Source organism: Sinocyclocheilus anshuiensis, unplaced genomic scaffold (assembly GCF_001515605.1).
Source record: "Sinocyclocheilus anshuiensis isolate Anshui unplaced genomic scaffold, SAMN03320099.WGS_v1.1 scaffold2630, whole genome shotgun sequence".
NCBI lineage: Eukaryota > Metazoa > Chordata > Actinopteri > Cypriniformes > Cyprinidae > Sinocyclocheilus > Sinocyclocheilus anshuiensis.
In genome coordinates, this window is record NW_015537938.1 from 376,475 (window position 1) to 388,582 (window position 12,108).

A 12,108-nucleotide genomic window follows, 5' to 3' on the forward strand; every position below is an offset into this window, starting at 1 on the left:
AGAGGAGAGGAGAGAGAGAGTTTGTAAGCTGCCAGGCAAATGCAAGAATACATGACATCACCTCATTCCACAACCCCTTTCATTCCAGAAGTTTCCATTGAAATGTTAGAGGCTACGAGCTCATACAACCTGAAAGACTGGACAACAACATCCAAAGACTGCAGAGACACAACAAACTCTGCATGTCTGCCCGTTTTAAATAAACTGCACCTGATTTAGTTTGCGATGTCTGGTAATGCTGTTTTTGAACAACATGGTTTATTGTTCTTCATATTCTTTTTTATTTCATCAGGTCTACAAAATAAAATAAAAGGGCTTTTCATAATTGCCATTTACACCAAGGACAATATCTATACCGTTTTAATAATCTAATTCTATGAGAACTAGGGTGGCCATATGTGCCATTTATACGGGACATGCCCTGGACAGGATTTTTATATTGCCTAAAACATCCAAAGTAGTTTGACCAATAATATTCAGGTATTGTACATAATCGACCAATCGTGGCGCATGAGAAGGTGAGATACAAAGCGATGCAAATATGCGCACGTGTTTGTTTCTTCGTTCGACTTGAAGCATCGCAGCGCACCGATCATTGTATGACACCAAAGTATTGCAAGAGCGATTCGAAAGCATAAGGAGCCGTCTGCTCTGCACAGTGCAAACAGCCAAAACCTGGATATTTTAAGCAATATAGAAATCCTGGCAAGGACGCGTCCTGTAAAAATGGCCAGTATGGTTACCCTAATGAGAGTAGTAAATCCACATCACAGCTATAATGATAAAGACAGAGAAACAAGATTGTAAGAATATTTTGAGGATAAAATATATTGACAGCCAATCAGATTTCATCTAACTTAAGCCAGGCATACACCGTGCAATTTTGAATAGTCCTTTACGATTGTTGCTTGTCAGACTGTACGAACATGATGATCATGTCACACTGTGGGATCATCATCACAGTTTTCATTAATGTCAGACTGTATCACAGTCAAGACGCGTTAAAAACGGGTGCGCGCAAGAAAACTTGTCCAGAGTTTTACATTATCAACCCATACACGTTCAGTGACTGTGAGCTGCATTACAGGTGGGGCTGAAATGTTGGCTATCATGAAAAGTATATTAATGGCAGCAAGAGTGGTGTATTTAAAAATAATAGTGTAAGCAGCACTACACACATACATGAAAACATCGGCACAACCGGTGCTTATCATAGCAAAGGCAACGTATCACATGAATTCCGTGAGCGGAGGACGAGAGCGCCGGAGTTTATAGCAGTTAGAATAAATCTCTACCATTAATTCTGATCATGACTTGTCTTGAAAAATGAAGACAGTTTGATGTTCGCCATAGGAGAAGTCACTGCAAGACTGCAGCAAATCTTCTGACACTTCCAGAATTTTGTCGGAGGTAAAATCTGATCGCAACGGCCATTAATCGGCTGTCGGTGAACATGTCAAACCAGCGATCAAAGACTATAGATTTTAGCCTAGGATTTTTACATTTTGCCTCAGGCAACAAAATCGTGGCCAAAATCGCACAGTGTGAGCTGGGCTTTAAAGAGCTGGAACAGACATCATAACTGCAGCATGCGATTAGTATGAACAGAATGTTATCATCTGCTGATGTGGACATTATTAAAGTTATTGTATTATAGATAGGGCCTATATTGTTCTTGGAGTAAAGAAGCCTTTAGTCTTGCTTACTGACATTACAAGCTACCACTCTAAAGTGGACAATAATCAATGTATTACTTTACGTTAAAAATACAGTCATCCATAAATAGGAAAAATGTAAATGCTGTGGTTCTTTCTGTTTGACCTTCATGCCGTACTGTCTGTTTGGCAGACCAATGGCAGACAGGGTCATTCTTTCTGAAATTTCATTTGTTGACACTATCAGGCCAGAAATTACAAACATAACCTTTGTCTGGCTGAAACACAAGTAAACAATTACAGATGTGCATTTCACTGATTAACAGCATCCAGATGCCAAATATTAAAGAAAGGATCAACTAAATCCAGAAGTGGAAAAAAACAAAAAAAACAAGACTTTCCAACCAGACACCTTGGGTGATATCATTGGGTGAAATAAATAAAACATGGCGCCAACAAGTGCATCACCTACTCTAGACAGAAACAGAGATACTTTAGTGACTGAACAACCGTTTGAGCTTCAGATGTGTACTAACCTCCAGCTCTTTGTCACTGAGGGAGCCCACGCTACATAAGCTCTGGTTAGACGACTCGTTGTGTCCAGAACCCTGCAGAGAGGAAGACAACAGATAACAGGATTTGCATTTCCTGAAGGACAGATCAGTGCTAGTAGTCTTCAGTTCTGTGAAAATAAAACGGAGGTGCATAAAAGCCATTTTGTTGTTGTTATTACAGTTTTTTGTGTATGAAGCAGTAAACAGATAAATAATATGCAATAAACACATGCAATACATCTTGAACTATTCACTTGTGCATGTCATTCTAAATCATTTCTTTTTAATTTAGCTTTTTTAGTAAGTTTCGATAGCCAATTAAATCTGTTAACTTTGGAAATCGCCTTGGAAATAACCTTTTATTATTTAATTTTAGCCACTGCTTTTAGCTAATGGATTTTCACCTACAATCAGCACAAAAAAAAAAAAAAGTTCACAGATTGCAACTTTCTCCAATCAATGTGATGTCTGTCAGTCTCTCTTTCCGATTTCAAACACTAATTCCTTCCTAATTCTCTCCTCTTTGTATGTTGACCTAGAGGTGAATTAATTATCTAAAACTGAAAAGGGTTTCATGATCTGGGTGAACAAATTAACAAAAAACACCAACAAATGTAGCTCTAGTTCTGAGAGAAAAGGTTGCATATGAGCGCAGAACAGTTTTTGAATCATCATCTCAGTTTTATATGCATGTTATTAATGAGCCTTTGGTAACTCACAATACGCTTGTGTAAAGAAAGCCTTCCTGCTCTGAGCTAAACATGCAATGAGATTCAGAGAGAAAGAGTGACAGATGCTGGTCATTCTGGTCAGGTCAGGCTAAAACCCACAACAATCCAATAACACAGCGATAAACGCCCCCGTGCTGCTTACCTACTAAGAGTATAATTATCATTTTCACCTTGATTAAATGCCTAAAAGGAAAGCTGACAAATGTCATGTTTTTTAAGCAAATATTCAGTCTCCTCCACTGACCAGTTCATAAGTCGTTAAAAAACACATGCATATTTGTAGAGTAAGAAGTAAAAAGTAGTATGTAAACAAAGATTATTTCAGGTCTACACCACCCATTTCAATCAATCAAAACTTCATCAATCTCAATCACATTGATGAGGTGTTTACATTAAGGCTTTTCAATCTGACTGAGCCATCAATCCGATTACTAACAGATTGTTTGGGTGCATGGAAATGTAGCTAATGACGCGTTACTACAATTGTGTGTGTCTATTTCGTGCACACATTGTGTCCTTCTTAGACTAATTGTAATGACAAGCATGAGCTTTTGTGGACAATGACAGAAACAACAGGTTGATTCAGACAACTGGGCAAAAGCAGGAGGAAAAAAATGAACTTAACATGTAACTTAATGCATGAAAGCAGACAGGCCCAGGGCCTAGACAAACACACGAATGCATGAAGACGACATACCAATGGATGAGGTCTAATGCGAGAATGTATGTGCAGGAATTACTGATTATCATAAACATAGAAATGGGGGCAGAAATATATCACTTTGGGACCAGACAGACCTTGGCAACACCGACTCCTGTGAAACGGGCCTCCAGAAGCTCCTGCCTGCGAGGATCCAAGCTGTGCAATTCCTCCATCATGGCTGTGAGAGAGAGGAAAAGTGAGTGAGCATGACATTATGTAGCCATAGTGACGCTGACAGATTGATGGGACAGTAATGTGCGTGACATGTTGAGTCATGTGTCCCCAATACATGTTTTCCAGGGCATTCTGAGATTCATGACTCAGCCTCCCTACCACCAATTATTCAGTCATTAACTCACTCCCACCTGAAGCCATATCCTATAGATAACCTACGAGAAAAACACCATGATCATGCAAGATCTTCACAGATCAATCACGTCAAACCACATGCAACACTTGATCTCCAGTGCATTTAACAAAGAAATATTGATTTCTAATCAATCAGCCTGGTTTTTGACCAGAAAACAACTGCAATCAGTGCAAAATCATACACTGTGGTTAATATGAACTGAGAAAGTGGCGGAGGAGAAAGAAAAAAAAACATACATGCACAATGTTACCTGAACAACTCTACATACTTCCTACCTAACTAACTAACCAACCAACCAAAATATACAACGTTAGAGCAACCACCGATTTATGTTAGTTAAATCTCATCCGTTGAACGTCCAACATGATTTAAACACTTCATTCAATGGAATATGTAATCACTTATTCCAGCATATTGTATATTATTTCAGGATTACATGATCAATTGGCCTGGTTAATAAGTTATCATTCTGGCTCCATCATTAGATGTATGCGATTGATTGAAATAACGGATAACTTACAGAAAATCAGAAGAAACAACGTTTTAAAGGACGAAAGGTTCGCAAAGGATCAAAACAAAAGAAACTGCATCTAAATACCGTCTCAGTATCTCTTTACCCCTGGGTTTTGCTTCTATTGTCTGTCGTTTCTACACTGCCCTGCAAATTCTTCTGCTAGCCTCCTTAAACTGCCACATTTGTCTTTGTACCTGTTTTATCGGGGTCTTTTCTCCCTTTTGCCGTTTTATTCGATCTCTTTCTTCGACCGTTCTCCTCCTCTGGTCTCCCGTCTCAGCCCAACATCTCAACGCTAGGCTCCAGCCCAATCCCCGACCCTCGCCTGCGCTCGGTGCCTACTGTGTTGCTAGGGGACGCCAGCTCCGCGTCCTACCGTAGTCCGAGGACTGCTAGACCTCCGAGGCCTTGATCTCCCGAACCCGCCTTTCTCCGCTGGCCTTCTGCGATATCTATTTTCTACCAGATCTGAGGCATGTGGTACCTCGCTGCAGATCCGCACCTAACGATTTCCTATCCAAAATGACGGGATTCGCTTATAAGTTAGTTAATTGCTGTCTTGTTTTGAGATATTTTGTTTCTCTTGTTTGTCTTCGCAGCTCTGGGTCAGCAGCACCGAACCGGGATCAAGTCCTGGAATGATAAATCGGCTCTTTAAATTCCGTTCCAACCTAAAATCTCCTTTTACAAAGAGTAGTCGATGTAGATGAAAAAATAATTCTCCAAATCAGATTAGCGAAATCAGAATCGATTCGGTTCTCATTTTTTGCAATGTAAACAATAATCGGTAAATCTCATTATTTTCTCGTGAGATTGTGCAAGACATTTCTACCTTTCAACCACGCCCATTTCCACTAGCAAACACTTATCAATGAAAGGAAGTCAATTAAATATTTTTTCTGTGTTTTTATTATAGGGTTTAAATCAGTGCACATGAAGCTTTATTCAATAAAATACTGCCAACTATACTGTGGATAAGTTTTTTACCCAGCTTTTGCAGTCAAATATTATGAAATAAAGCCTATAAAACCTGAAAAGGAAAAAAGTGGACAGTGGACAGTGACTCAAATTGTCCTGAATTATTGTGATCGATTAGATGAAAGGACAAAAATCATTATTACTTCTATTGGTACCACATATCAAAGCACGCGCAAAATTTAAATAAAGGTACAATGAAAATGTATTTACTGCAATCAAGCGCAAGTCACTTTTAATAAAATAGTCTGACTAAAAAAATGTGGAAGTTCACATTTGTTTTATTCATTTACATTTATCAAGTTTGCAGTGATCCCTGATATTTTCAGCTTTTCCATATATGCTGAAATTAAGTTTTGTTTAGTGATCCCAAAATGAACAATAATAAATTAAAGAGCCATATATTAGCTTTGTAGCTGATAAAGGAGAAAACAGGGAAAAAAAACTGATAGTCTGAGAGAGGCTTTGTTTTAATACATCATGTAGTTTATTTATAAGTTTAAAAAAGTCCTTAAAAACATCACTCAGTGTGATACACAGAAAGTTTCAAGTCCTCAGGTGCATCATGGGAACTCTTGTCCTCCATCAACAATCCCAAGTAGGCTGCATAAGATTGCGTCTCATACAGGTCAGGGCGTTCAGCATGTTCAATCACATGTGTCAGTGCAATCCTCCATTGTTGTAACCTGTCCATCATCTTTAAAACAACCAAATCACAATATTCTCATGGTTCAGCTCAGATGTTCTCGATCCCTCCAAATAAGCAGTCTTGAGTCTAAGTGGGCACCAGGACCTTGCGATACTTGCACTGGACCCAGACTCTGTACATTGTCAGCTGCTTTCCTCTGTTCACCTGTAAGCGCCGGTCCACCATGTTCTGCACCTTCTCCAGTCCGACACTGGAGAACTGATCATGCAGCTCATCTAGAGGAAAATGACAAAATTCAGACAAAAAACCCTGCAAATGTGTGGCATCCTTTTACTGTAGTATTATTTCATAATTACTTTTTCATGACATATAGTGCAACCAAAGTGTATTCATCAATTAGCGTTTTTATAACATAAGTGTACTGTACAATGCAAGTCTAAACGTGCATTTACCTTGTGTGAAAAAGTAGACACGTGTTCCATCCCCTCTAACGTAGAAATTTTCAGACAAGCACCTGCCTGATTAAGAAAAGAGCAAGCAATTAAATAAAACAAATAAAACAAATAAAAACAAACTTTTATTTTGATTGAGATTACTCACGATTAATCGTTTAACAGCCCTAAAGTACTTGTGATAATAATTGTTAAAGTTTCTCTGGGTCCATCTTACAAATGAACTCCTCCAAAGTTTGGCGTGATAAAAATCATTGTATTATGAGATTAAAAATGCGATATTGACATTTTGGTCTGCAAAATATGTGAACAGACACTTTTACTTTGTGCGTTTTCAAGTGTTTCAAACACAATCCAGACATGACCTAGATTTTCTTTTGAAAAATTATCTTGAAAGACATAGACTTCTCACATGGATGTATCATCAAGCCTACCTTTTTTGAAACGAAGCTGTGCCATGTCATAGCGGCCATAGTCTCTCAATAACAACACTCCTCCAGGTTTCAGCAGTCGTGCTAATCTATTAATAGAGTTCTGCATCCTGAAAGAGACGGATTAAGAAGTTAATAGATTGTTAGTGGTCAAGCGATCAAGAGATCAGATAATAATATGCAGACAGATTACTCTGTTATGTTTATTTTGTGAAAATGTACTATACATTACCCTACATTTATATGTTTACATTTTGAATAAATAGACATGAAATAGTTGCTCGAGTTAAAAAAAGAAGAAAGTTTGATATGAGAGACATGAAATTATCACAGCAGTGTAGGAAAATCTGTTCAAACTGCAACAATAAATATAACAATAAAGATTAAAATGAATAAAAAATTGAATTGAAATTAAATTGAAAAAAAAAAAAATTGTTCTAATTATTTGATAATAGGGAAGTCCACATTACAGCTATAATGATAACAACACAGAAGAACAATATTGTTGGAATCACTTTCAGAACATTTTTCTTTTCCAGTTTATGAACAATAAAAACACTTACAGCCAATCAGAATCCACCTGACTTTAAAGAGCTCAAGCATTTAAAGCGTTAGATGACAAAACTGCAGGTCATGCTTATAATAAACAGAACCTTATCATTTGCTGTGTGGATGCTAATATCTTTATCATTACAGTTATATTTATAGCTACGGTGTGTAAATGCGCCTTAATCGTCACTAAGCAAAAATAACAAAGGAATGCTGTGACACGTGTCCTGAAGAAGGCTGTTTTGCCGAAACACGTAGATCTACTTTTAACTAGTTGTAATGATTTAAGCCCAGTTCATTAAAGGTTTTTTATCTTACCACGTGAGTGCCTTGGAAGTATTTTATCTACATAATTTAATGTTTTGATATATTAAACATAAAACGTTGAATACTGATATTTGAAATTATTTAAATAATAAAAGATATTTTGAATGTGAAATTAAAACTGCCAGTAGGTGGCAGCAAGTCATTGTTAATAAGTGAGTCATTGCGATTGAACTGAATCATTTAAACGGTTGATTCATTCAGGAACGAAACACTGTCATTTGTTCATAGACCCCAAACAGTGCTGCGGCTGTGTTTGGAATTATTTTTGTTGTCGAAATCGTGCAAAAAAAACAACAGAAATATGGTGTCTAAAAAGTCTCTTAATTAACTTTGTAAAAAGCTGTTGTAAAAAAAATCACATTTGTAATAATGGTAATTTTTGGAGAAAAACGGCATTCTTTGTGTGAAATTAACTAGCCTATATGAAGTGGTTTAAATATAATTTTCTGCCCCCATGTCTTAAATTCGTGACCATTCTAAATGCATTTTAATAGACTGAATCGTGCAACGCACTCTAAATGCATATCTAGTCTAGACTTAATGTAAGCGTGCACTCTGTAGGGGTCTTTTGAATGGTTTTTGCAAAATACTTAATGTCAAATTGCACATTCGTTAAAACAACAATTACGATATTATCGCAGACGATATATACATATATTGCACACCCCTACGCCTACAACCAGTTTTGATCACTTTAAAACAGTGGTTTTCATCCTTTTTGACTCCAAAGCTTCCTTTTGTCCAAGACAATATTTAAATACCTTCCTATCCAAGCTGATATGCACTTCTGGTTAGTGTTCGGCTGATATTGTTTTTTTTGACTGCCGATGCCGATATCTTAGAGCAGGGTGGCCGATGGCCAATATAAATCATTTTTATTTATTTTAATTAATATTTAAAAAATTTGAAATAATCTGAAAATGTGTAGTGTAGTGTAACAATGCAGTTTGTGTGCATTGGGGGAATCATTTTTTTTATTAAATAGTGTCAAGGTGACACTCATTTTGCATTCAGTTCGCACGGACCGACCGTCACGCAGAGAACACACAATCATACAGGATACAAATGCACACTTCACAAAATCTCACAACTAGATTCAACGAAGTCTGCAAGGTTTGTGAAATTAAATGTTTATTAGACATTCAAAGATCTGTTTAAATGAATGCGTATTTGTTGAATGCTGATGGTAAACGATGAAGTATTATGTTTGCCTTTCTATTACTAATAATATAAAAGCAATCGTTACAATACTTTTTTGTATACATTAATTCCTTTGTTTAACATTCTATCTAAGTAATTTGACAGACTTCTATCCGTATTAGATAGAACTGTGCAGTCATAATAAAAGTCCCGCCTCAAACATCGACCAAACAGAAAAACCTGAAAAGTGTCATAATTCGGTCGACCATAGTGTCCATATTTCGGTCGACCACTGCTTCTGGTGTTTGCATTATGATAAAAATACATTGAAAAATATGTCAGTTTATCTTTTTGACTGTTTTTTTTACCATTTTAATTAAGATTATATTAGCATAACTAAATTTAATCATTTTAAGACTTACTGGGAAAGTCCTTTTGGTTGAGAAGCACTCTTATAAAGGTTACGTGCTTGATTTTATTCGTCACTGCTCACCCACAGTGTCATTAACACTCACTTCTGAGGATGCAGGGCAGACAGCACAAATATGAGGACAATGACATCCAGACTGTGGTCTGGTATCGGATACTCTGCAGACGTATCACTCATATCATGGACGAACGCATGGCAGCGTGACGGGTCATATTCAGGATTTGACTGCCAAAAAAAAAAAAATGAATCGAAACATGCATAAAGATCAGCTATAAATGCAGAACGCAGATTTCTTAATTAAAAAAGATAATGAAGCTTCCTGTCACTTACTTTGACAAGGTCAACAGCCATGCTGGAAAAATCACAACAGTAAACAAAGAGTCCTGGGTCACTGTAAAGCAAAAATAAAATAAGTTATTTCACCTATGTGAGTGGCAAACACTGCGGACAGGTCTGGTTGGTTTATATCTGGACTCACTTGTTGGTTTTTAAGATGGGAAAGACTGTATTGCCTACTCCACAGCCCACCTAAAGACCCCCAAAACACACACACACACACGAGAGAATGAGCATATTCAGAGGCTGGGGATTGCTACTGACAAGGCTTTCATTTTCATCAAGGGTTTTCATAACAGAATATCTGACCCAAAAATTAAAACCATCGTCCTTTACGTACTCTTTTTCAATATAATTAAAGTGAATGGTGAGTACAGCTGCCACTGGTCACCTTTCACTTTCATTGTATTTCACGTTCTTCAAAATTATCTCCTTTTGGGGTCGACGCCAGAATGAAAATGAGGGCAAGTAAATAATATGACAGGATTTTTGGGTGAACAATCTTTTGGTGAACAAAAAAAACATCACCTCCAGGATGCGATAGGATGCAGAGGCTCCAGGAAATTCAGAGTCAGTGTGAGTCGAGGGAACATCTTCACCATTTAACAGATTCTCCTCAGCGTCTCGAGGAGGCTTTTGTTGAGGGGCCAGCTCAGGAAACTCTGTAAACAGCCAGTGGCGATCCTTGAAGAAGCGGTTCTCATGAATGGTGTAGAAATCGTTCCAGTACTCATTGGCCCTGTTGTCAAACTCCTCTGACGGAGATACAAACAAACATTTAGCACCCCCCCAAAAAAGGATGAATTTAAACAGCATGCCTTTGTAAGCAAGTAGGCGATCTACTGAACTAAAACTGAACCAAAAATAAAGCTAAACAGAGAATATGTCAAAAGCACATAAAATTAAAATAGCGAAAGTATAAAAATAAAAGGTAATTTAAAATAGTAATAGTACATAAATAATAATAAACTAACACTATATACAGAGTTTCATCAGTAACAACTATTTATAGCTTATTCTTTACTTTTTTTAAATTACATTTTTATTATAAAGCAAATGTAGGCAGTTGATGGATGAACCTTGTTTTTCTGCTGGGAGAGGTTGACTGTTTTCCTGCACTTTTTTCTGTGCAGCCTTCTCCTGTTCAGCTGACCACTCCACATTATCCCTACAGGAGGTGTAACACAATCACAAACATAATTTAACAATTATATGTTGATTAACTACAGCAGCACACAGTTCTGTTATACATTACATACAGAAGCTATAGATAATCAATGCTTTTATGTCATTCTATATAGTCTACACTCTGACACAAAAGTAAATACATAAGCATTTTAATTAAATCACTCCATAATATATTATTTTACATGCCACAAGCTTTTTGGAGTTTTCCATTTCCATTCGTTTGTGATCACTGTGATTTAATTAATAATTAGTGCTAGGCAATGATTAATCGCATCCAAAATAAAAGTTTTTGTGTACATAATATATGTGTGTGAGTACTGTGTATATTTGTTATGTATGTATAAATACACACACATGCACGTATACATTTAAGAAAATATGTTATGTTTACATATTAAATATATTTATATATAATATAAATTATATGAATATAAATATATACATGTAAATATTTTCAAAATATACACTATATGTTTGTGTCTTTATATATACATAATAAATATACAGCACACACACATATATTACATAAACAAACTTTTATTTGGATGCGATTAATTGTTGTCCAGCACTACTACTACTAATAATAACATTTATTAGGTGAACATTTAGACATTTTATACATTAAACATAAATTCATAGCTAATTAAATATTTAATTGAACACACACAGAATAATGTACATTCCCGTAATTTCATTATTATTTTTTAATAAAAAAAAACAAAACAATCAAAATCAAACTCGTAATTTTAAGACAGCCTGTTATTTCCAGGTTGGTACCCTGCAGTTATACTACACACACGCATTTCCTTCTCTGGTGTTACGAGAAAGACTCTTCTAAAAATTAAAGACAAACCTAATACGTAGCTACTTGGTGAATTTAGCTTGGAAACACCTTATAAGGCTTTAAAATCCTATCGAAATGTCCAGACAAAGTGAGTGGCAAGCTAACAGCATGGTCAGAAAGCGTGAGTGTTAGCAGTCAGGAGTGAGTGAGTGAGACAGACAGAACACACCACGCGTTGTGCTGAAACACCTGCCGCGGGTCTGTGAGGAAGCGAGTGCCGAACTGCGGTCGTCTCTGGGCCTCGGCGGAACTCTCCGTGG

At 36.7% G+C, this 12,108-nt stretch overlaps 2 protein-coding genes across 2 annotated transcripts in view; both read right to left on the reverse strand.

Annotated features, from left to right (window-relative positions):
• LOC107660745 (serine/threonine-protein kinase tousled-like 2) overlaps positions 1-5,333 on the reverse strand; it is a 16,404-nt gene extending 11,071 nt beyond the window's left edge. The window contains exons 1-3 of the mRNA XM_016450145.1: positions 4,722-5,333; positions 3,739-3,821; positions 2,192-2,263 (exon numbers count right to left, since the gene is read on the reverse strand). Of these exons, the coding sequence (XP_016305631.1) occupies positions 2,192-2,263; positions 3,739-3,819 (153 nt within the window). The 5' untranslated portion in view covers positions 3,820-3,821; positions 4,722-5,333. The remainder of the gene's footprint in view (positions 1-2,191; positions 2,264-3,738; positions 3,822-4,721) is intronic.
• A 633-nt stretch (positions 5,334-5,966) lies between these two features.
• The window catches only part of LOC107660753 (methyltransferase-like protein 2-A), a 6,233-nt gene continuing 91 nt past the window's right edge, over positions 5,967-12,108 (reverse strand). Inside the window, 9 exon segments of the mRNA XM_016450158.1 lie at positions 5,967-6,426; positions 6,604-6,669; positions 7,038-7,144; positions 9,566-9,705; positions 9,811-9,871; positions 9,959-10,008; positions 10,345-10,571; positions 10,896-10,984; positions 12,018-12,108. The exon segment at positions 12,018-12,108 is cut by the window's right edge and continues 9 nt beyond it. Of these exon segments, the coding sequence (XP_016305644.1) occupies positions 6,278-6,426; positions 6,604-6,669; positions 7,038-7,144; positions 9,566-9,705; positions 9,811-9,871; positions 9,959-10,008; positions 10,345-10,571; positions 10,896-10,984; positions 12,018-12,108 (980 nt within the window). The 3' untranslated portion in view covers positions 5,967-6,277.